The sequence below is a fragment of the Pieris napi genome, chromosome 13 (genome assembly GCF_905475465.1).
Source record: "Pieris napi chromosome 13, ilPieNapi1.2, whole genome shotgun sequence".
NCBI lineage: Eukaryota > Metazoa > Arthropoda > Insecta > Lepidoptera > Pieridae > Pieris > Pieris napi.
In genome coordinates this window covers 9710064-9737521 of record NC_062246.1, presented here as the reverse complement: position 1 = coordinate 9737521, position 27458 = coordinate 9710064, and the positions used below count along the sequence as shown (strand labels likewise).

Here is a 27458-nt window from a genome sequence, read left to right as displayed (position 1 = left end):
TTGATTCGTTCCTGGAGATATTGAACTGAATGCAGCCTTTGTCAAACAGAACCACAAACTCGTTTATAATAATTTATTAACTTACGAAAGTTGGTCTTAGAAAAAATTGTCCCTAAAGTTTGACGCTGAGTGAAATTCTTCTACTTTAAATTGACAAAATGCGCATGCGCAACTAGTTTAGTAGTTTGGTTAGTTTTCTTCAACTAGTGTTTTTGCCTACACACTTTTTGCCTACAATGTAGGTATAATTCGGTATATCCGGTTTCCCGTCAATAGTTCTTATATGTATAGAAATTTAATTTCACGAATAGTCATAGTTAATTACTAAACTGTCAACATTAGGATTAAAATAGCACTTAGCAGGGTTTCTTATTTCATTTGATTCGTGTTATACATATCTAAATACAATGAAGATCCATGAATTTTTTAAAGTTTGGTGCCGGAAAAACTGTATATTCTTCTATGCCAATAATAAAATCTACGATAGATATATAAAAACGGACAACTAAACATAGTCTATTACATGAAAAATCTTTCCACGGCGTGGCAATAACAAACTCGAAAACATGCGAGTATCATTAACTAACGGAACATTTAATAAATCAAAAAATACTTACACCACTTCCTTAGGAATGCACTCGTCAATTTTGCACATAGTTTGTCACGGCCCTGCATTTTTACACACACACAAACACACAATCACTGAATCCTTTGTGTCAATACACGCTCATTACGTGTATCTACGACGGTGGTGGCGCGTCGACTGACGTTCAGCGGGCTTAGGTGCGCGCGCGCAGCTCTGCAATAAGAAAATACGTTAAAAAGGTCATGGCTAAGGACCTTGCGGAGATGTAGGAAAAATCACGTATACTATGCACGCTGGAGGCTTTTAAGCCCTTCATTGCTAACATGTTCTATAATTTATCATCGGAATGTACATTGAAATAGTCAAAGACAATGTATACAGTATAGTTATGGTCTATGTCAATCATTGTCAGGCTATTAATAAATAGAACTACATATAAAATACAAATCAGCTAATTTCGAATAAAAAAGTCAAACAAACTATGCAGTTCTATTGTCGAATAGATGTTTGAATTTGGGTTCACGTAACATAAAAACAAATGCATATATAATAAGTAAATGAATTTCCAAAGGTCAATCGTTGAGGTAAAAGGAAATATTTAAATAATCTTCAAAACTTATTACTTCAAAAAACAATATTATTTTTCCTCATCACTTAAAAAAAACAAAGAGGTTTCTAAGCATCCAGAGTCGTATACGACATGTCTTTCGATTTTTATGTTTACCAAGTATATAAGTATATGAAATACAGGGTCTAATGAAAAATCATTGAAGCATTGCGTGAATCAAAGCAAGTCCTAATTTAATTAATTCTGCGAAATTACTACCAAAATGGTATGTATTGCCTAGTACGAGTATGTCGCGTTTTTTTTAATAAATATAATGGGACCATACTTTTTTAATTTCTTTTTCTATTTTTAATATTTATTATTATATTTCGTAACAAGAGACATTAACATTGAGATTTTATCCAATATCAATATCTGTTTGTATTATTGACAATGAACTTTGACTCTTGTTAATTTAATTCCTTGTTTGGACTGATTTTACTTATTAAAAATCAGGCGATTACTGGCTTGGTTCTCCGCAAACTTCATTTGTTACCGAGAAACTCTGATTAGCCAGCAGATCAAGCAGAGAAATGGATAGGCCATACACTCCCATAAGATTACAATCGCATCCCCAAGCAGGCGCTTGATTCGATTGCAAAAATTGTCAAACAGATGAGGCAAAGGTAGCCGGAAAGACTTGGAGCTAGGTGAAATACGAGGCTCAAGACCGAAAGCGATGGAGACTCACCATTGACTCTCTCTTCCCCATTTAGGGGTCATAGGGCATTAAGTCTGCTGTAAACCTGACCGTACTTATCCGGGACTCTGGTTTATAGGCTATAAACACATGAAGAGAATATATGCATCATTTTACGTATTAATTTATCTAATATATAAAATTCTCGTGTCACAATGTTCGTTCCCATTCTCCTCCGAAACGGCTTGACCGATTCTTATGAAAATTTTTATGCATATTCACTAAGTCTGAGAATCAGCTACTATCATTCGAACTCCTAAGTGATAAGGGGTGTCCACCCTATTTATTAGTTAAGAACTTATAACTTGAACTCTGAGGTTTATGTAGATAAAAATAAAAACCTAAAAAGTTTTCATTCCGGAAAACCAAAAGGTCTTTGGGGTAGCATGGCAAAATGTTCGAAGTTCGCAGGGACAGCTAGTGTTATGTAAATTTTTCTACAGCCACTGAAAATTTAGCAGTCTTTAAAATCGTAAGAAGACATTTAGCTGTAATAACATACATGTTGTTTTAAATAAAGTAAACGAGTAATTTTGTCGACTTTAATTAAAAACATTGCGAAAACATGTCGACCTTCACGTTTTTAAAAACAGCAATTTTAAATATAGTTTATTATTGTGTCGTGTCTTTGAGTTAATATAGTTGAGAAAGTCATGTTTAAATTAATTATAAATGGTGTTAACGCGTAACACGGTTACCACTAAACTTCAATTTGTGTTCACTTCAAAAGTGTTCATAAAACTGCTTGCATGTTATATTTACTGAAATATAACAAGCAATCTTTTTGAAGTGAAACTTCTTTAGGCGCATGAGGGTAATTTTTTTACGGATACGTCACGAAGATGTGCAGCGTTTTTGTCGAAGAAAAGGGAGAGAGCGAATGAGACCGATTGAGAGAGAGCGAGAAGTGCGAATTACCTTATAGAAATTATATTTTTAAAATTAAAATTACGTGAAGAGAATTTATGAAATATTAGTATTTTATATTTTATGCAAAATAATTTATTGAAATCTCAGTTGTAATGACGAATTGTAAATAACTATTTTAATTAATTATCGACACTTTTAATATTTTAATGACAATTAAACTCATTAAATTCATAACACATCTTCCTTTTTCCCTCCCTCTAAGTCTCGGAAATCTAAAGTTTTAGATTTGTATAAATATGAACAAGACTTAAAAATTAGTTTGCCGAAGAAGTTTCACTTCTGACATGTGTACTTTGTGCGCACGCACTTTATGATTAAGTAAAAAGATAAAGAGGCCAACGTAACGTCGATCTCCTCCTGAAATCCCCATCTGTTTCTTGCAAAGATAACCAAAGGTTTCCAAGAGAGTTTACGCCAATTCAACCTTACGGTCTATAATTGAGATTGCATGTTCCAAAATCAAATTTCGTGTCGTGCTCTTCACATTTACACTTAATTATAAAATTAAAAGTCCAAAAGATCACGGTCACGCTTCCGGTACAAATACCTCGCAAGGTAAACTAGCTGAAGCCTGCCATAAGGCTATATAACTAAACGACCTATTTTCTTATTTGCAACACAAAAAAATTGGTAGTGGTAGAAAAAAAATGTTCTAAACGATAAAAACTTAATCGAGAAATGTAAACCTCCACTGTTCTAGCTACTACACTATAAACACGAAACTAAAACTATGGAATTTAACAATTTTTTGTTGGAAATTGTGAATTTTGTTTTTACATGTAAACAAATGATTCCTTTCCATGTTTTCACATATTTCACCTGCCTCAACTCTTATATCTTTAGAGATTCATAAATATAATTTTATTTAAATTAGCGGTCCGTCCTTTCGGGAAAAAGGTGAGGAAAAATCAGGGCAGTAATTAACATTATGTTTTTATAAACGTTATTCAAATTATGATTGAGACATTGTCCTAACGCAATATTATTATTAATTCTTTAGTGTATTGCCAAACTTGTAAAAAAACATATTTTTACAACACAATATATAAAATGTAATTAAGAACGTACCTACCTATAATATTATATGAAAAGTCTTTAGATTTGGTTGACACTAGGTACACGGTTAGAACCTCATATAGGGGATAAGCTTATGCTCTAACGCTAAAAATATCAAATTATAAAAATAATTTAATTGATTACTTGACCAATTCTTAAAAGGCCGGCAACGCACTTGTGAGCCCTCTGTTAATGTTAATGTCCTTAGGCGGCGGGGTATCACGGCATATATATCGGTATATGCGTCGGAGCCTCCTGCCTGTACCTCAAATGCTGCCTTGCGATTCTGTAACTCACTTTTCGAACTCTCAGTCGTAAAGCAGTCATTTTACGATTTGACAATCTGATAAACTATAAACTACAAGCTCCCTCCTTATCAGAATGCCAAATCATGGAAAACCGCTGTGTGAGTTCGAAAAGTGAGTTACAGAATCGCAAGGCTGATATAGTGTTCCTCAATAACACTTACAAAAAGCAATGATACGCATCACCTCTTCAATTCAACAATTTTATATGCAAGATAAATTACATCCTTTTCAAATAACAATATGTTGTTGCGATTAATGTTATTGAACTGGTCTGATAAAGGCGTTCAAAAATGAGGTAATAAAGATACATATTAAACTGTTATTAACATAAAAAGAAAATTAAACCCATCATGTTTAATCGATTCACATTTTTAACATGATCTTTTCCTACACCCTGCTTGGATATGTCTATGTCGCAGCCAATTAGCTTAATAATCCGTTCAATTAACAGCCTAGCCTTTTAACCGTAGCGTTTGTAACAATGGCTGGCTAATGCTTAGACCATTTGTACGATAAATTAACCAAGTGGTTAGAAAAGATGAAACATCTTACATAAAAATTATATTGCTTGAGTCAGACACAGCTAAATTCACATTATTATTATCACTATACTCTTGCACTGTACTCGTTAATTTTCATTAAAATTTGGTAAACACTAAATTTAAATTAACAGTCAACCGGCTAGGCAAGTAATGAAACGTCATCGATCCATGTTATTTGCCTAGCTGTTTGATAAACTGGCTGAAAATCTTTCAAGCCGCTAGTTAAACGGCGCTTTTTAGTTAAGAGGCTAGGCTGTTAATTGAACGGCTTATTAAGCTAGTTGGCTGCGACATCTATATGCGCAACGGGGTAGAATTCAGAGTCTAGACCAGTGTTTCCCAATCCTTTTTGTGCCATGAGCCACCTTGGCCTTTCCAAAATTCTTATACCTATTAGAATATAGGTATTCTAATCTAATAGGTATTTAGTTTTATAATCTAAAACTAAAATAAAATCTAATATAATCTTTGTAAATTTTAACATTTAGTATAAAGTGTTAACTTTATACTAAATGTTAAAAGATATGTAACATACATATCTTTTAACATTAAAAATTGAATTGTTCACTTAAGAAACTTAAAAGAGAAGAAGAAACGAAGAAAACACTGGAAAATTCTTAACGAAACACAGTAAGTAAATCTTAAAAACATGTAATGAAAAACGTCGACTCCATTTTAGAATGGCCTCTCTTCACAATCAAATAGGGGGGCACCCTATGGGGCATGGGACGTTGGGAAACACTGGTCTAGTCTAAGCGCGAAAAGTTTCCCGTATATCAAAGGTTACCACTTCGACGCGCAGTTGAAGAACTTCCGTTTAGAAGATTGAATATCACATCCACTAATAGATCATTATATTACATGCTGAAAACACCTCATGTCATTTGTTTTTATAAGTTTCTTCACACTATTCACAGTAGCAATAATTATTAAACACTAGTAGACCACAAGCCCATGAACAAAAAATACCTGTGAAATGACCCAACCTGAATTACGCTTAGAAGGCTGTTACTATATCTGAAAATAGCTCTGAGCACTATGCCGTCATTTCTGAGCGGTACATGTGAGTACGTGAGTGAATGGACTTTCTCAGGTACAATGGGGGAATTTCGACTAATTATTAATGTACGGCTTTGTTATAAGTGTATAGATGATTAAAAATAAATGTCGAAAAACCTAGTGCCGTACAAAAGTGATGGTGCCGGAAGTCGGTGCAAATTTTTAATTCGACGACAGTTGCAGAAGCAATATAGGTCATTTATTACTGTACGGCATTTGTGTGATTCCTTTTGGACACATATACAGATACTTTACCCGTAAACGCCGTACATATTTCCAGCGGAGCGGTCGAAAGCCAAGGGTCGGAACCCTACCCCTACACCCATATACCCTAAGGTCATTGTAAAATGTACGGCAACATGTTCAAAATATTATTTAACACGGACAATAATGTTTTATAATTATGCCGTCCAAATATTATAGTTAATATTTGTGTAATTAAATATTTATCGAAATTTCAGGATTTACCAAGTTCTTACTGCTGTAAGATCAGAGAATAATGTACGGCAACTTGTTTTTTTACATAATGTTACTAAATATTACCGTTGTACATTATAGCCGTTCATTATAAATGGTAACAAATAAAAATATTATGATAAAAAATATATGAAATTTCCGAAATTTAGATGACTTTTCAAATGCTCCTAGAGTAATATGGGGAGTAATATTTTCAAAGATTATTGTTATTTTATATGTAACAAATATAAATGAACAAAAAAAACCAGATGCCGTACATTTTACTCCAGATTATTCTTTACAGCTGATAAAAACTTCGACGACGTTTGAGGTGTCCCTTAAGGTCATTAATAACTGTACATATCTGAGTATACTACCATAAGGCTGTAAAGTATATTTACAACCTTATCGTACCAGCAGAGAGAGGTAAAGGAAAAATATTTTTAACAAAAATAAAAATATAATACAGGGCGTCCCAAAGTTATGAGACATGAAGGGAAAGTACCTTAAATATCGCAGATAGGGTATTTTACTAAAAGAAGACTTTATGTTATTTTTAAAAGTTAGTAATTCTGCATTCAAAGATTTTTTAAAAACTACTTGCCTCGTCTGGAAATCGAACCGGCTTAAATTTTAAAAAAAAACACCCCTTCTTTTATGATGCCAATCGAAAGAATGGCCAAAACCTAATAACTTTTTAGAAGTAACAGACTCGTAGGGTATTTTTTTAGGCCGAATACGATAGATAATGTTTTTAATTTGATTAAAAAGATATATTCACGCTGTTCCTTTCTTTTAAAATACTATGTTACTTAAGAAGAGTTATTAGTTTTTGGCCATTCTTTCGATTCGCATCATAAAAGTAGGGATGTTTTTTTTTATATTTAAGTCGGTTCGATTCCCAGACGAGGCAAGTAATTTTAAAAAAATCTTTGAATGCAGAATTAATAACTTTTAAAAATAACATAAAGTCTTCTTTTAGTAAAATACCCTATCTATGATATTTAAGGTACTTTCCCTTCATTTCCCATAACTTTGGGACGTCCTGTATTGGTAGGCGGTGGTAGCGGACTATCGAAAGTGTACGGCATTTATCTTTTATTGAAGATTGTCTAAAGTATTAATAACCTGTGTTATTGCCGTACAGATAAAAGTCACCGGAAAATGACTCTTTTCTGAGGAAAGTAATTTACCCCATACACCTATGTGTTCCACAAAAAATGTACGGCATGCTGGAAAATGTTATCTATTTGTGAAGTACTCTCAAGATCATTTAATTTTATGTTGTTTCATATCATCATCACCTATATGCTAATCAGACATATGTTGCGACCCTTGGCTTTCGACCGCTCCGCTGGGAATATGTACGGCGTTTACGGGTAAAGTATCTGTATATGTGTCCAAAAGGAATCACACAAATGCCGTACAGTAATAAATGACCTATATTGCTTCTGCAACTGTCGTCGAATTAAAAATTTGCACCGACTTCCGGCACCATCACTTTTGTACGGCACTAGGTTTTTCGACATTTATTTTTAATCATCTATACACTTATAACAAAGCCGTACATTAATAATTAGTCGAAATTCCCCCATTGTACCTGAGAAAGTCCATTCACTCACGTACTCACATGTACCGCTCAGAAATGACGGCATAGTGCTCAGAGCTATTTTCAGATATAGTAACAGCCTTCTAGGCGTAATTCAGGTTGGGTCATTTCACAGGTATTTTTTGTTCATGGGCTTGTGGTCTATAGGTGAATTCTGTGTTTTACTATTACTTCTAAATAAATTTCCATTAAGATTTATTCGCCTTTTTCACATTCATTAAAATCTAAAAGGATATGTTAGATGTTTTATTTATACGTAAACCTAAGTAACACAAAAAAGTCCAATTTGATGCCTTCGGCAGTTATGCGCATACAATCATTTTATTTATGTAGAATTATATATTATTAATCGAAAGTAGCTAAGTAGCTGGAAAAATGGATGACGATGGCAAAAAATAAAACAGGGTGAAAAAAAAAACGTGTGTACATAAGTAGGTACAAACGTTTTTTTTGTTAGAAGTTATATTTTTTTATACTTTGTTATACGTTTGTAAAAAAAGGACCCTAACAATAGAAACAACTAATATGTTGACTATAGCTAACTTCAGGGTGTCGGTTTTTTAAAAGAAATATCACTTCAAATGTTGGAGGAGGCCTTCTCCCGGACAGCGGCCGCATCTTAGAGTAGTATAATTTCATTTATATCTATTTTCGTTAAATATATATCAATGAATAAAGGCTTATTATTATAAATATTAAACTCCTTATGAAAGTAATTCAAAAACAGCTCCTGGACAAAATCAAATTGGTTGCTGATTTTTTGCTTTAACATATTTTTGTTATTTTTTTTTAAATTTATAATGCTACAAATGTAATTATTTTATTTTATCTCACACACTGTTTTGTTGTGTTTTTTTAATATTTTTATTACTCTTTAATGTTAATATTCTACGGTTTCGATATTTGTAAATATGTGAGGAACATGTATACTAACTTTTTTAGTATAGTAGTTTATTCTAAGAGTATATTGTCTTCACATATAATTATTTAACAAATGTAACAAAATATTGTAAACCTCTTTAAAAGAGTAGGTGTGGAGTTTCTTGCCCATTCTTCTCCACACGAAACTACCTTTTGGAAGGGGCAACTAGAATCTTCTTTGTATTTTGACGTTCAAAAGTGCCATTTTAGATGGTCTAATTGAAATAAATGATTTGACTTTGACTTTGAAGTGGTGAATGATGAAAATCAATGTATTTCAGACCAGTTTTATGATTGACCATACACATGTTTACCACACTTAATAACATGCAAAAAATAAACTGATCTTTAAAGCACGAGTCGCGATAAACCTGAGATAAAATTTATACGTGCTTCGTTATGTTGGTATGTAATAATTCAAGGTTTCAAAACAAAAAAAATATTATGATTTATAAAGTAACGTAACTTTTTCCCTATACTTTAATGTCTGTGACTCCACTGTTGGTTAATATCAAGGTTATAAAGGCAAAGAGTGTTTGGTTAAATCTGCCTCAGGAACTGCCGGTTTCTAATCTAGCTTAAAAGTTTTTTTTTAAATATTGTATTAGAACTATTTACCGTTTCGATCGTTATATATGTATTACTAAAGAGTATCTAATCATCCACAACACAGGGGTGTGTCTAGGACTAGCACTTAATACGAATAGCAGGTAATTTTGTTTTCTAAAATAAAAATCTTATACATATATAAAATTCTCGTGTCACAATGTTAATTACCATACTCCTCCGAAACGGCTTGACCGATTTTTATCAAATTTTATATGCATGCCGATTCTCAACCTCTGAATAGTAGGTCTGAGAATCGGCTACTATCTATTTTCATACCCCTAAGTGATAAGGGGTGTCCACTTTTTTTGTTTTTTTTTTTAAATGATACAGAATACAAAAATACATACACCCCCTAATTTTCAACCCTCTACCCCTATTTTGTATTATAGTTATTTTTATTGAACTAAAAAAATGTTTCCTAGAAATAATATAGGTACATGGCAAAACGACGTTTGCCGGGTCAGCTAGTATTATTATAAAATTATATTATTTGCGAGGAAGGTTGTATGGTAAATAAAACCTCGCTACCACCGAATTAATATAAAACCAAAGGGAATTGTTTATTGAGGTGAACTACTAGAACTTTTTAGTGCCGAGAATCGAATTAAAAAGTATTAGTTTGAATTGTGGTAGTCACTTATTACCGTCTCAAATTTATTTATGTAGCATAAATTATACAGGGTTATTGGTAATTCCACGTATTCACGTTAGATGGTGATAGGAGTGACAAATGTGGTTGGATTGAATTGTCGTCAATTATTCCCATCTGCACATTGGCCTTTGTATGGATGGTTGCGGCCTTTTGGCCTTTTTCTTATAAGGATTTTTGTGCACGTTCTCACTGTTCATTGAGGTAGTTAGTAATCACATCATGATCGAAAACAATGATTCTTATAATTAAGTCGTACGTGGGTTTTACAGTAAAAAATAGTGAATCTATTTTTGCTAAATGCTTTTTTTGAGTTATTCGTCTTTTCTTACTCTTGTTGTGTTATGTTTGTGTTTAAATGTGTATTCCATTTTCAGCTTTTATGTATCGTGTATAATAATAATAAAGCCCGTTTCATTTCCAATCATGACAGAAAAAAAATACAGCTTTGATTTTTTAACATTTTATATATTATTTTATTTATCTTGTTATAAAGGGTTTTTCAACAAGAACTTTGTTTTCTAAAACAAAATAAAACAAAGAATTTAGAGGAAAATGAATAAAATTTTTATTGTATTACAAAGAGAAAAGTTTGGCAATTATGAATGAAAAATGATATCTGGCAAATGTCCACCACGACCACGCTGACAGATGTTGATTCTTTCATCAAAATTTTTAATTACTTTTTGGCAAAATGGAGGGTCTATTTCGTTAATGACATCACGGATTTTGAGTTTTAAGGCTGCAATCGATTCGATTGGCTCCGTATAGACTCTGTCTTTAACATAGATAGACCCACAAAAAATAATCCAGTGGTGTTAAATCACACGATCTGGCTGGCCACTTAACAGCTGAATTTCGCGAAATTATGCGCTCGGGAAATTTGGTTTGCAATAAATTGATCGTTTCATTGGCTGTGTGACATGTGGCACCGTCCTGTTGAAACCACATTTCAGTGATATCCATGTCATCAATAATAGGCCAAAATTTAGTGGTTAACATCTCGCGATACCGTGATCCATTGACTGTTACCGCATTTCCAGCCTCATCTTCGAAAAAAAACGGCCCAATCACGCCTCCAGACCACATAGTGCACCACACAGTAACACGTTGAGTATGCAAAGCCTTCTCAATAATTGCTTTAGGATTTTCAGAAGCCCAAATGCGACAATTTTGCTTGTTGACGTACCCTGACAAATGAAAATGGGCTTCGTCTGAAAAAATGATTTTTTCAGAAAAACCAGCAGGTTGTTCCTGAATGAACTGAGCGAATCTGCGGCGATTTGAATGGTCGATCAGCTTTAATTCCTGCACCAGTTGAATCTTGTAAGGCTTCAAAGCCAAATCCTTTCGCAAAATTCGCCATGTTGTGCTTTTGGATAACCCCAATTGTTGAGAACGTCGTGAAATTGACAAATTTTGATCTTCTTCAACACTGTGGCTCACGGCGGCGATGTTTTCTGTTGAACGACCCGGTCGAACACGTGTTGGTGTTGGCACATTTTGTACCGAGCCTGTCGACTCAAATTTCGCGACCAAATTCTTAACAGCGGTCTCAGAAGGACGATTATGCTGGCCGAAAATATCACGAATTTTACGAAATGTAACTTTAACAGAACCACCATTTTTATAGTGGATTTGAATTATTTTAATGCGATTTTCGAGCGAAATTGAATTCATTGTAATAATTGCCAAAGCACCTGCTACGAATACCGCCAAAAACTAAATGTCAAAACTATCACGTTCTCGGTGTTGCCACAATTGAAAAACAAACTTCTTGTTGAAATACCCTATATATCGTACGGTATTTCTACTGTGGGGTGCTACTGCAGAGGTTCAATCCATATTTGTGCTGCAGAAGCGGGCTGTTCGGGGTATTTGGTGTGTTTTCACAAGGGAGTCGGTACGGAATAAGTTTAAGGAATTAAATATTATGACACTATCTGGTCAATATATTCTTGAAGCCTTGTTGTATGTACAAAAAAGTATAAGCGATTTTAAAACAAATGGTGACTTCCACCAGTATAATACGCGAAATAGAACAAATTTGAGTGTACGGCCAACCAGGCTCCAGAAGATAGACCACTCCTTACATGGAAATTGTATTCGTTTTTACAACAAACACCCAAGCAAAATTAGAAAATTATCACTAAATAAATTCAAAGCCCTCGTTAAACGTACATTAAACAATAAATCTTTTTATAAATTTGACGAAAACCTAAATGATCCTAATCCTTGGGATTGATTTGCTCCAGTTCAAACAATTTGTATGACTCAAAACTTAGCGATTAAAAAGAGTGGCGAAAAGTTTTTTGCCACTTCTTCTTTCCCTTTACGCCCTTGACTTACGAACTGGTAGTAAATGTAAATTACAATAAATTTTGAGAGTTTATTGCCAAATGCTAGCTCTTCTCTTCCATTCTACGCCCTTGATTTGAGAACTGGCAGTAAATGTAAAATTAGAAGCATTTAATGTATATTTATTTTTTGACGTTCATAAGTGTACATTGTGTTACCTATATAAATAAATGATTTTTGATTTGATTTGTACATTGTAAAATCTCCTGCCTACTCCCGTTTATCAAACACAGGAATTCCTACGTCTCGAATCTGCATCCTTTAGTAACGATGCCACCTTGTTAGAATCAGTCCAGAGAAACAACATTTAGTACAATTGACGAAAACAATATCAAGATTTGAGAATACTTCTCACAGTTAAGCAATGCACCGTGAGAACACTATTATAACGAAATAGACAGTGAATTGTATTGTGTAACGAGATTTTGAAGATTGCATTTTTTTTTATGGTACATGGGGCAAACGGGCAGGAGGCTAACCTGATGTTAAGTGATACCGCCGCCTACACTCTCAATGCCAGAGGGCTCGCGAGTGCGTTGCTGGCCTTTTAAGAATTGGTACGATTCTTTTCTTATGTTATATTAGAAAACAATACCTACATACGTGAGGGCTAAGAGATAATGTTCTATTACAGCTATTAACAATGTTACTTTCGTTTATACATATAGGTTTTTTTTATACAGAACTGGAGAGAGATCAGAACCCCATGTGATGTTAAGTGAGATGTGGCCTATTGGAGAGCACACCTGTCTGCCTGTCCAGGAGATGCCTGTTCAACCGCCGCTTTAATGCACCTATATACTGCCTAGGGAAGATGAAAGGTGGGCAAGGAGTTCTACTCCTTTGCTGTTTATCCGTTCTACGTTACCTATTATAATAACTATGGAAATAACCAACTGTTTTTGAACTATACTGTGGCATTATGTATACCTGTGACTATGATTTACTCAAAGCTATTTACACTATGTACATAGTACCTTAAAATATTTACCTATGACGCATCCCTGACTCACGATTTGCCGTATACAGAATAACCACAACAATGAAGTGTTTATTAAATACACAGATAATATCTGAGAAAAGGCAACACGTATAGCTATTTCATAATAGGTATTGTAAAATGACTGCCAATAAACTTCCAGTACCAACTTCCAACACCTAATGGCGTTAATTCCATCTTAACCATTTGAGTCTTTTTTGCAATATATATATAAGAAGAAGAAGAAGAGGAAGAAGAAGAAGAAGATAATATAGTCACTCAATTTTTTATGGGACAGGAGGCAAACTAGCAAATAACACTTTGAATAAAGTGATAATCGCCGCCCATAGATACCTACAATGCTAGCGTGTGCTGCCGATCTTTTAAGAATTGGTTTTGATAAAGGATTATTAATACAAATATTAATTTTGTATTGTCATAGGCTAATACTGCGCTCTTTTCTACGCATTTGTTAACCGTTTTGATTTAGGTTAGATAACCTTACGTATTTGGTAATTCAAATGTTTTTTAATCTACGTAAAAGACCTTCAAAGCCTTTCTAAACCCCTCATTTTTGACATATATATTGCCAATAATGGTAACAAATAACAACCTCGGCCGATCGCTGGAGCAATCAGTTAAAGCCCTTACAAGTTTTACCATCAGCAGCTGTGGTATGCCGAGGACAGCCTTGCGATTCTGTAACTCACTTTTCGAACTCACACTTCAGATAAACAATAAACTACAAGCTCCCACCTTTTCAGAATGCCAAATCATAAAATGACTGCTTCACGACTGATTTGAGAGCGACCGCCGATGCGAAAACCGCTGTGTAAGTTCGAAAAGTGAGTTACAGAATCGCAGGGCAGGAGGAGTAGAAATTATGTGGCGACCCTAGCACTGCGCCAGGTTTACCACACTCAAAGGCCATTGTCCTTGTACTAAAGGATAATTAATTTCAATCGGAAACTATAATTTCATTACAATAACAACACTATTTCGCATCATTGCCTCACACGGAAGCAAGGATCCTGATTACAAAATATGCTTTAATCGATTGGGTAATTGAACTAGTTAAGTATCAAGAACAAGTTATAATTTGATATATAGTGGCTTCACACTTACAAACTAAGATATGCATCGAATTCAATCGATCTCGAATGGGTTTTTATATAAAACCGATAAATTAACTGTAATTTCTAGTAGCGCAATAATTATAATGGTTTGTTAGCTACGCGGTATTTGGCAGTATTTTGGCATCGGTGTTTCGTCTTTCGCTTTATATTTCCATTTTTTGTTAGCGTAGAAAACTTTTTTTACTAGAATAAAGTCACAAAAGAAAAATACTACATGAATTGAAATCTAGCCTATACAACAATTATGGCTAGTAAGGAATATTGTTGACTTAATTTTGTACAATACTAGTGAATATAATAAGGCTTAGTGTTCTATAATGTTATGACACTATGTTCGTGTGTCAGAAAAAGCTATATAAAATAATTAGCGTCGCTAGTAGTCAAAGTCAAAGTCGTTTATTCATATCGGTAACACAATGTACACTTATGAACGTCAATAAAATACATATTAAATGCTTCAAATTTAACATTTACTGCATACATCATTTACTACATAATCAAGGGCGTAGAACGGAAGAGAAGAACTGGCAATAACTCGTGAAATAGGAGCACGCACTTACATTCTCGTGGGAACAACACGCAAATCATAGTCGAACTAATAGTAGGTACTAATAAGTACTAATAATTAGTACCTACTATTAATTTTTGACACAGAACATCAAAATTGTAAGAATAATCTATGGTTATATTCTCAAAATATACGTCAACAATTAATCGCGTAATTAATTGCAAAATCATCTTGCATCTGACTTTTATGTCATTGCCATATAAAAGCGACATTTTTTACACAATCATTCCCATTTATGACAAGTAGAGCAATAGACATAAGGCAGAGTATACACAAACCAGCTTCTTTCAATTGACTTACAGTTGGCCTACTATGTACTGAAAGTCTTGCGGGGGGTTTCTTTTGGATATTTTGACCTTTGGGATATGTGTGACGGCGAAGGTTAGGTTATATGCCAAGGGACAGAACCAGTCTGTTGCACAGATCCACGTTATCAAAGACGTTGCGCCTACTGAATGCTATCGACATATATAAATATGTCTATATATGTTCGCAGAGTGAAATCAGAGTAGCAATATTGTATATATGTGTTTAATATTATATAATTTTTTCTCGACATTATCGTATATGCATATAAATAAATAAATAAAATTTGCCAAAACTTCGGGTTACTAAAACAAAACGCGTATTTGCTACGAGTCCGAGATTTTTGTACAAAAAGCTGTCAAAAAATCTATATATAGAAAAACATAACATGCGTTCAGTGAAACTGATTGCTTACATTTATGGTTTAAATTCTGTTAACTTAAAGTAACTATTTTAGCAGGAGCCAAATTCATTGTGGGACCTTTTAGTTTATGGTATACGACTTTCATTTGTTTTAGTACCTACCCATATTATTTTTTAAGTACAATATATATAATATTTGTTAAGAGAGATTTGTGTAATCTCTCTAAAGTCTGTTTTATACTTCGTTCGCGAAATAATAATGTAAACTTGGCTTTACATCACAATTTGGAACGCAGTTACTCAAGCGAATCGGCGCGCGCGCATCATTCAACTTCTATAATGTTTTATTATAAATACAGTTAAACTTAGCAAAGAAATATTCCAACCATTAGCGACAGCATAATTTAACTTCTACAACACCGATATAGTTTTTACCTAAACATTAGTAAAACCAGAAATTAAATATTTACTAAAATAAGTGGAATGACATCCTTTTTAGGTCTGGGCCTCAGACTTCTAGATCTGTTTCATGATTATTTGTCAATCCCGATTATGGGTATCGAACCTACAACCTCAGGGATGAAGCCACTAGGCCAACACTGCTCTCTCAATATATGTTAAATTTCTTGGACAACGTGAAACTAAATATTTTTTGTATATGTATTTGCAATATAATTGTAAAAAAAAACAAGGTTTTTATTATTTCCGCATATTATTATTACTTCCCAGTTTGAAAAAAAAATCAAATTTATCCGTGAGTGTTTTTTCTCTATAAGTTAATAAATTCAAGTTTTGTCCAAATCGAAATAGAATAATTACTGTAAGTAATAAAGCAATATTAATTTATTATGAAGAAAACATTTTTTTTAATAAGTTCAATAAATTAGTATTAACTCTATTGAGTGAATTATGTTAGTAATTAAGATAAACAAGTTTTAACGAAAAAAAACCCTTTAAATGAGGCGTGTATACTTCCCTCCTTACGTAACGTACGTACGTAATAACTCACAGTAAAATTCATAATTGCTTAATATAATACAGGAATACATAATTTACCTAAATATAGTATAGGAATACATTTTTATATTATTTTAAACTGCGTTACATTAAAATAAAAACAAATAACATAAATTAGACGCAATGCGCGGCCTTATCGCTAACAAGCGATCTCTTCCAGGCGGGTGGCCTTTCCTTTCCTTATTAAGGAAATCAATCAATCAATCAGTGGCGCTTCAACCTCATTAGGTCTGGGCCTCAGATTTCTGTATCTGTTTCATGATCATTTTTCAATCTAATAGGCAAGTAGGTGATCAGCCTGACACACTTTAAGGGTCTAAGACATGTCGGTTCCCTCACGATGTTTTCCTTCACCGTACGAGCGAATGTTAAATGCGCATATAGAGAATTCATTGTTTCACAGCCGGGGATTGAAGCTACGACCTCAGGGATGAGAGTCGCACGCTAAAGGCTCTCTCACTGGGCCAACACTCAGTAAGGAAATAATTCCTTTTCTTAGATACAAGAAGTGCATAACCAAATTTTAGCTCAAACAATACCTGAACTAACCTATATTCAATGTCAAGTAAATTTAGTGTGTATATGTAGTGAAGAGTCTTGTGTGTATGGTCGTCAGTGCAGTTCAAAGGAAGCAAGAGGTGATGTATCCGTAAGAAAATTAAAGTAGGTTTTAAGTATTGGCATTTCTTTTACATAATGGCATATATTATCGTTCTATTTTTTTTACACAAATTACCACAAACCGTTTTATAAGCACAGTGTATGACGCGTCAACTTTCACTGCGTTTTTTCGTAACACAATATGCTACGAATTATGCAACTTCCGACTGCCTCTTAAATACGCAAGAATATCTTGTACATTACTTGACTGTGATGTCGTCTGCTTGGAAATTGGACAACTGTTGTTTTTCACAAGATAAAAATTTAAAATTTAATTTAAAAATTCATATTTGTTCAGTTATAATTGTGTATTCTGAACATATGCAATAAAAACTTCTGTCTGACAAATTGAGTTATAATTTTATACACATTCAGAACAACCATCAACAGCGCAACCTTTTAGGTTTAGTACATTTTTGTATTTCTAAAAGGCAAGAAGGTTATCAAATGGTTCCCTCACGATGTTTTCCTTCACCAAACGAGTGTTAGATGCACACATACTCAGAAAGTCTATTGGAGCAAAGTCGGGGCTCGAACCTACGATCCCAGGGATGAGAGTATCACTTACCACTAGGCCAACACTGCTCTTCGTCTTGTGCAGGTGTTGACAGGACATGGATGTTTTGGGCGATACTTGCATGACATCGTGCGGCGGGAACCAACACCGAGCTGCTTGGAGTGTGGCGCAAATGATGATACTGCACAGCATACGTTGGAGGATTGTCCGCAGTGGTCTCAGTTACGTCATAATCTTAGTTCTGTGGTGGGTAATAACCTTGCTTTGCCTTGTGTTGTACAAAAAATGGTCGGCAGTGACGAGGTATGGAATGCAGTGGTATCCTTCTGTGAGCATGTCATGCTACAGAAGGAGACAGCAGAACGAGAGAGGGAGCGCTTTAGGACGAATCCTAGGGGTAGACGACGGGGAGTAAATAGGAGAAGATATGCCCATCTCCTACCTCCTATGTAGTGTATACTGCACCAGAGGTTTCTGAGTGAAACATGCCGTTGAGGTCCCGGTAGAATGCGAGAGCGACCCCGGAGCCTCTGTAACGCGGCTTTGTCGGAACTACTCGAGGTGGTTTTAGTGGGTATTGCTCACCCAGTCTCTGAATAGCAGAGATTTTGGCGTGGGTCGAGTCCCACATACCCCTGTTCAGGGGATGCGCAAATGCATTTCCACCTCGGATATAAAAAAAAAAAAAAAAAAAAAAAGGCCAACACTGCTCATTCAGAACAACATTTACCCAAAAACACTTAACGCCAGTCAGCTCACACATGCATTTTCGCAGCAAATCACCCACTAAAGTTTATTAGCATCTTCAAATGAAAACGTATTCTTTCCTTGTGTGGTTAGTTAAGGTCGTTATTTACATACAATTGTCTTTACAATTATGGTATAATAACACTTTTTCCTGTATTGCAATATACAAAGCGCCAATGTTATACGATGCGTGGCTATGGATCATCATTGCTTAAAGCTAGATTCTATTGCTAATGAAAATTTTGTAAGCCATCAAAAACATAACCTGTAAAAAAAAACAAGTTTCGCAACGCAGTTCTACCATAAAAAGTGAGATCCACGTTATACCAAGTCGGTCAATTTATTCACTCCCTACTTCAGAAAACTTCTGCCTTAAGTTATTACATAATTAGCTAACGTGACAACATCTTATAGTGACCATATCAATAATACAAATATTTCGTCATGATCCTAGAACAATGTCGGATGTGAAAAAATCCAAAATCCACTTTTTATCATATTTGGATACAAACATGATAAAAAGTGGATTTTGGATGGATGGATACAACATTGACTAATTATTACGGGTACATTAAAAAAAACATGTATTTTAAATTTCAAATTAATCAGTGGGTAAAGTGACGGATTTGATAGACGCTCACAAAGAAGCATGTGATTTTTCTAGATAACTGTGTAATTTAATGTTATTATTTTTATTTTGTTTCAAAACAAACCCTTTTGTTTGCTTGTATGCTAATTTTCATAATAATAGAATATGAATTAAAAAAGTTATGACAAGAAAACTATTATGATTATATTATTTTGAAATGGCTACCCTGTAAAGTTTATTTGTCAATTCCGTCACTATTCTACGACTATGACGATTTTATGTTTTTAATATATACACTGACTATATACATTGAATTTAATCTGGTAACTGAAATCAGGCTCGAAATTGGCCAGAGCATTCAAAACGCTGTTATAGAAGTCAATTTAAGTTTTAATACTGTCAGTGGGGTAATCTTAATAAATCATTATTTAACTGAAGCAATGCAAGTTTAACAGTTCGTTAATTATAGGCCTGACCTTAAATGACAAGTGTTGTAAGTTAGCAGGGCATGGTCACAGCGAGGTTGCAAGCCTAATGAATCGTTAATCGTCTTCATTGTTAGTGAAGAAATAAGAAGGAAGATGATATACTTCAAAGACTAGTAGGAAGCAATGTTGATGTCATTATTGTTGAAGGGATCTATTCATTGATGTGCCCTTCATTGAATCATTTCACGTCGCAGATTTCCTAATAATTTGACAAAGGTAATATAGCTTTATATCATTTAGTGGCAACCAAGCGGTGGAAAAAGGAAAATAGGAAGACAGAGCAAGAGATGGACAAGAAGAGCTAACATCAGAAAAGAATGGAGGCAGCTAAGCAGAGGCCTATGACGTGTCACAGGACACGCTGATAACCAGAAACGGGTGATATGATGTATTAGATTAAGTTTTATTATGTAACTTTAATAAGTGTTAATATATTATACTGGGTGTCAGCAATAAAGGCTTAATATTATTATATATTTATCCAGATAGTACTGAATTTAAGTCAAACCGAGTAATTCAAAATGGCGTAAGAACAAATTTAGTCAGATTCCAGGCAAAAATTAATTACGGACCACTGTCTCCATATGGTTATGGTTTGTAGACTCAGTTTCCGCACTTAGACTCTCACTAGGTCCGTTGTCACCTCTCTGATCCGAGGATTTCTGACCATTGTTTAGCCACAGCCTCGCATTTCAAGAATAAGTGGGTGACTAATTCCTCTGCGCTGAAACAGCCTCTGTATAGGGTAGACCGAGGCGAATCGGATCACAGGGCGAATCGGATCAAAATAAGAAATGTGTTGATAATTCAAATATCACATTCACATAGAACGCACTCAACCGGCGTTTTGTGTCTGTCCCTTTACTGAGCACCTCCCGACATAAGCAGTATTTCGATCGCGCTTGTAGATCAGTGGCAATGCCGCTCGTCAGCCACTCGGTTTTTTGTGTGTGTCGCAATTTGGCGCTCATCTAAGGTTACGTACTTACGATTTCTTTGTGTCATATGACGGATTTGTCTTAAAATTTAACTACATTGGTTTATATTGTTAAGCAAGGTGTTAATATTGAAGAACCAATTCGTTTTTAAGTATAATCTTAGAGGTTAACGTCTAAAATATTTATTTCAAAGGTCTTAATTACGGGGCTAATCGGATCATATCCTTAGGGGCGAATTGGATGATACTTTTAAACTGATTTATTACATGTTTGAGGTTATTGATTCATATTTATTTCATGACCACCGGAGAATGGTGTCAAGAAAAAATGAAAGAGGCTGTAAATTAAGTCCAGAACAAAGAGTTGACCTTGCGTAAAGCTGCTAAGAGTTTTTCAGTACCGTTCACGAGCTAACAGAAAAAAGGACCATAATATATATGTGAATTATGTGCCAATAATTAAAATTGATCTTATTATTATATATTTTTACTGATTCCAAAGTTATTTAACACTATACCTTAAAATTTTGTTATATTTTGTGCACGATCCGATTCACCCCGTATGTTGGGGCGAATCGGATATTTTCCTTTTTTTAGTTTTTAATAGCTAATTAAGAGATTATATGTATGATTTAAGTTTTCAAATATTTATTTCATAGGTAATTGTTACTTCTTACGATTTTATCAATAAAAATAGCATTATATAGCACTTTAGTATGATTTACTCAACCTCAAAGAAAAAGTGATCCGATTCGCCTCGGTCTACTATATATGGGGTTGTCTGTCGCGCCTACACTGTCTCCTTGATAAACATCTCTTTGTCCTTGACGCGATAGACTGTCCCTTGTGCAGAGGTTGTTTCAGAGCAGAGTCACCCACGTAGTTCTGGAATGCCGTGAAGCCTGCAAAGAGCCCAGTAAACTTCTGAGCTTCTGGAAGGAGCTAGGCTTTATTAGCCATGAATTAACGCACAACGGCCAAATATGCGGAAACTGAGTACGCACTACACTCCACCAGGCATAATGATATATGCTTATTTACCTAGGCGTATCTACCTATATGCAAAATTATCAAAGAGCATTAGAGTGAACATAAAAAAACGGATTATCGTCGATAAATACATCAGATGCAGTGTCAGTTACCGGAAATTAATCATCTTCAGCAAATCTAATATTTAGAGAGTCGCACGCGCCGATGTAATTACGCATGCGTGCCGACATAAGACATTTCACTAACCATAGAGGAAAGTTCTATGCGGTATAGCCTTTTTGTATTGCAGTTTCATACAGTGAATCTAGAATATTCTGTGTTTATGGATAGAAGATTCTAATTGTCAATACAGATTGGATAATATATGGCTGATGTCGAGACATAGACTTACTTTGTACATAAATTATACATTTCAAGCGTCAGAAATCTAACTGTCAATATCTAAATGTCACTTATAGAACTCGCATAAGTTATATATACAATTCTGCCTTGCGATTCTGTAACTCACTTTTCGAACTCTCACAGCAGTTTTCGCAGCGGCGGTCGCGCTCAAATCAGTCGTGAAGCAGTCATTTTACGATTTGGCATTCTGATAAACAATATACTACAAGCTCCCTCCGCTTGTTAAGACATAATGTGAAATTGCTTAACAGAATACCATGAGATTCCAAAAATGACGTGACGAAATGAGCGTTGTTAGTGCGAGAACTCACGGATTAACAGAATCGCACGGCTGTTCTGGAAAAATTCACAACACCAGAGAAGTTCACGTCTCAGAATCAGCACGTAAATTAATAACCTTAACTCCCTGTGACTATATATTTATTATATATTTATTAATAATGTAGGTCTTTAAAATTTTCTTTCACCATTCACAGAAGTTAGACCAGAGCAAGCTTCAAATCATAGGATCTCTTACCGTCTAAATCAAATCAGACATTTGATCTGTGATTGCATACTGAAGTAGTGATTTGAGGAATTTCAAGCAGACGTGTTAACAGCGGATAGCAATCCGGCTTAACGCGTGATTTGACTGCACAACTCGTAAGGTCACTTACGAAATCGGTTTCGACATAGAAAAACCTGCGCTGTGGCCATGGACACAATTCATACATGGCTGGAGTTGTGGACCAATGGCCTGAAGCCTATATTTTTATTATTAATAAGGTTTTTTACTTCAATGTCTTAACGACAAGTTCATAGTAATTTACAGTGTTCAATTTAGTCTTTTGCGATTATGTAAAGCTCTTTTAAACTTATCCCTCTTGTTCATTATTATATTTTATTTATAAAAGCTTGCCAACGCTCGGCCCAGTGATACATTGTTACAAGAGTAATAAAATAAAAGTTAGAGAGATAAAAAAAGTTTATAAAAACTGAAGGATATTTGAATTTAAACTGTCAGGGGACCAACTATGAATATTAAGACCTATTTATCAGAATGCTCAATATGGATATCGGTGAGTTTTGGCCAAAATACGTTCTTCTTAGTGACAAATGGGATGATGGGATGCCTGGGGTATCTAGAGGGTACATTCTTATACGAGTATATACCTTAAATGCAAACGATATATCAATATTCGTAATATTGAATTAGTCTACTCTTTTACTCTTTATTTGGTAAAAGATATCCTTTACTGAGTTAAGCCAGGCCGTCAGCCTCATACAAGTTTGTTTTCGAGAACTAATTTACAACAAAAAAGCTTTCAATTTCCGCTACACACTCATGAATCGGATTTGTACCCAAAAGCTAGAGTATGGACTAACCATTATCAAACTCAAACTCAAAATAACTTTATTCATATAGGTAACCAACACTTAATGACGTCAACAAAAAGATGTTACATAGATTCTAAATTTACATTTACTACCAGTTCGCAAATCAAGGGCGCAGAGAATATCGTATGAATGGCTCTGAAATAGAGCTTTTCTAAGATTCAATAGTGAGCGTGAAAACCCTTATACATTTCCAAAGCGACATCTTAAATACTATTTGCATTACGACACAGTCACATAATGTTAACGTAACGTATACGTAAGAGCGGTTGGACGAGATTGTCGGAAAAATACACGTTTTAATATCGTGGCCTAGAAAGTTATTGCAAATTTTAATAACCAATGGTATTGGTAGATTAACTTTGAAAGATCCATCTCATCTTGAGAAACCGAGTGTTTAGTGTTAACCAAAGATGATATTTACCTATTTTTTTAAATGTATTTACGTACCTAACTTAGAACGATAGTTAAATTTTGTAAATGTGTTCTCTTCAACCAATTATTAAATAACTTAATTAAGAAATATTCTTTTATTTACATCATAGTAGAATTTACACAACTAACAATACTTGGCGTCTTGGCGATTAAAAAGAGTGGCGGAAAGTTTCTTGCCAGTTCTTCTTACCCGCTCTACGCCCTTGACTTGCGAACTGGTAGTAAATGAAAATTTACAATTAATTTAACTTGACAATTCATAAGTGTACTTGTTTACCTACATAAATAAAGATATTTTGAGTTTGAGTTTCGAGTTTGAACCGGAGTAGACACTACGTAGTCGGTCCCAAAGTTCTGTCATAAATGGAAATAATGATAAAAACAAAAGTACTGATCAGTTTTTAATGAGTGATATATCAATTTATAGTACATGAATTAAGGAATAGAAATAGCAAATTATTTCTGGATAGTGCAGGGTTGGCTTTGGCGACTTCCAGATTCAGAGTACATGTTTTATGAGTTACGACTTACGCATTTAAAACTTGCTCGTAATAGAACACGTCATGAGGAAATCGGCATGTCTGCGACCCAAAAATCGACGGCACAGAAAGTTCTCCTACTTTATTTTAAAAAAATCTGATATACCGTTAAATATGCGTAGAAAAGTTAAATAATTATAGGCAATTAGAGGCATTCAAATGAATATTAGCCTTCCAAACGAATCGCTTTAAAATTGATTGCAAATATGAATTCTTCATTGAACCAGTTATATCTATCTATGCTTTATTCATGTTTACGGTCTATTAATCCCGTTAGAATCCTGAGTCAACGATCGGACATACAGCACGTTATATTAATTTATAAGGTAGTTTGAGTATCATATAAATTAAATAATACTTCTAGCGGCTTCGTTTAAAGTTGACATTTAACCTTTTTAAGTCAAATTAGAATCGCTTATAAACTATTTGGTTGTTTTTTTAATATTATCTTAAAAATATGTTTATTATGGAACATAAGATACAGGTATCACTTATTTCACGTCATAAAATTTGAATCTGTAGGCATCCATACTCATCGGCAAAGAAGACAGAGGGTGTAGGCCGAGAGAAAAAGCCGGCGTAAAAAACTCTCATCAAAACTCATCTCTCTCACTCTCATCACTTTAAAACAAATATCGCAAATGACTTAATATACCAATAATTATCAGAACCCGTTCAGAAAATGGAGGTAAAAGATACACATGTATGATATAAATAGTCAAAATTATTTACACAGATACTAAATGATATCTATATTTTTTGCAACATTACTCTTGGGGACAAATATTTGACTTTGTATAAAAAATAGCCTTTTCTAAAGTAAGTCAAAGTACTGTTTTAATGTAACAGGAGGTAAACGGGCTGGAGGCTCACCTGACGTTAAGTGATACCGCCGCCGATGGACACTCACAATGCCAGAAGGCTCGCAAGTGCGTTGCCGGCTTAGTTCTATTCTTAAATCATATTTATACTTACTCTCTGAATGTAATACGTAATAATGTTATACAAAACAAGCAAATTAATACATACAGGTAGTCATACTTAGTTTCGAACCGAGAGAATGATGACCCTACCCTTAAATTGTAAAGCAATTAATAAGCTCAATAATACTAATACTTAATTTATTCGTTGAGGACCTGTAGTTCCCAATGGGCTAGACCTTATTATATTGACACCAATTTTATTAAATATTTCTGCGTCTGATCCGCGCAGAAACTATATAAATAAACATGTCTATTGTCTATGTGTGTCATGATTGCTTCTATATTGTATGTTTCAAGAACTGCCTATTTTACTAGTCGAGTATTTAGTTCTATTTTTAGTCGGAGCTATGTTTTTAGTGGGTAGAACTAGATTCGTGGGACACTCCAGTCTTCATATATGTTAATACTTTAAGAAAAAAATGCCGCTAAAAACGTGTTTATTCATTTGAAAAAATTTAATCAATGGAGTATGCTGTAAAGCATTACGATACTTAATTAATAAAATCAAAATTAATATTATGAAGGCATTTGTATACAGTAAAGCTTATGTAAGTCTCAGCTCAATATAAACTGTCGAGAATGTTGATTAAAGTTTAATTCACGTTTAAAAATCCAAAGGGAAAATATGAAAAAATGAAAGGGACAAAACCATTTGTACTTGTGAATTTGTGTTAGTGCACGTTAGTATTAAGTGCTAAACAGTGAGTGAAAACATATAACACAAGAACAGTCTTCCTTTTAATAGTGACTGTAAGTAGTGTTATTGGACACTTCCTTATGTTAAAAATCCTTATTAATAAATTAGGTTAGACTTAAATTACTTATTAGTCTTAAGTTGGGCTAGATCGTAATGTACCATGATGTCTCAGTAAAGACAAATACAGCCTACAGGGCCAATTTCTTGTTGTAAAATAGAACCAATAAGGAAAGAATTTAAATAAACCTTGCAAAACTTGCAATTAACGATATCCGGTTTCAGCTCACATTAAAAAACGGGTCGTTACTTAAATATGATTAGACCAACAAATTATTAAGTTACGTAATAGCAATTATGTGGTAAAAATGCAAAATTAATATTTATTAATTCGCCCAAAATAGCAAAGCATAAAGAAGTTTGGAATCTTTTTGCTTCTTAATGAGGTCTTAAGCATAAATAGAGTGAGCAATACGTCGTGTATATATTGATAATTAAAAATCCTTGCGTAAAGAAAAAAGGGAGCGGGTTTTTTTTTTTAATATATTAGGAGGCCGCAAGAGACTAGGTCATCTATAAAAGGTAACTATCGCAACCTATAGACACATTTATCAATAAACGGAATCCCCTACCTACAATTTCTTTAAGAAAATTGGCAGTTTTCTAAACTCTTCTTAAATAGGAATTTCAAAGTTTAATTATGTGTAACATGTAAGGCTATAACATCTAAGTACTAGAATGAGAAAGTAAACAGAAATTCCTTTTAACTAATTTAAGCTACAGATTCTAAAAAACACATTAATATAGTATAAACAAGTGCTTGCTAGAAAAACTTCCATAGAAATATCACATATAACTTACAAGCTAAGAAAATTGAGGTCACGTATGGCCATAAATCTTAACGTACCTGGTGGTTATTTATTTTTGCGAAATAACACTCAATTTAACTGAACACAACACAATTTGACCACAAATCGCGGTTTCACGTTCACAATATTTTGACAGCTTACAGATGTCAAATGTTCCCGCCAGAGTTTTCTTTTTAAATTCGAATGACACCTCTATGGTCACAAGCGGCGCGCCAAACGTCGCGATTCAAACTAAGCTTGACCACTTTCCAATTTAAGGTGCGGCGTTCATTGGGCGATTAAACAATGAGAGAAATGTCGGTAACTGTTCTCTAAGAGAAATTTATTTAACTTACTTTAAATCATATTGTCCATTTATTTTCTTCATTTGAGGTGGTGTTTCTGTTTGCTATTGGGAAAGTAGTTATAGCCTTTGAAACTGATTAAAAATTACCTATAATATGTCACTTAGTTAATAATCAAACTAATTTACATA

General features: G+C 34.1%; 1 protein-coding gene across 1 annotated transcript in view; it reads right to left on the bottom strand.

The window, feature by feature from the left end:
- Nucleotides 1-27199, bottom strand: part of LOC125054976 (lysosome membrane protein 2) — a 67491-nt gene extending 40292 nt beyond the window's left edge. The window contains exons 1-2 of the mRNA XM_047657117.1: nucleotides 27022-27199; nucleotides 618-799 (exon numbers count right to left, since the gene is read on the bottom strand). Of these exons, the coding sequence (XP_047513073.1) occupies nucleotides 618-675 (58 nt within the window). The 5' untranslated portion in view covers nucleotides 676-799; nucleotides 27022-27199. The remainder of the gene's footprint in view (nucleotides 1-617; nucleotides 800-27021) is intronic.
- Between the last annotated feature and the right edge of the window lie 259 nt (nucleotides 27200-27458).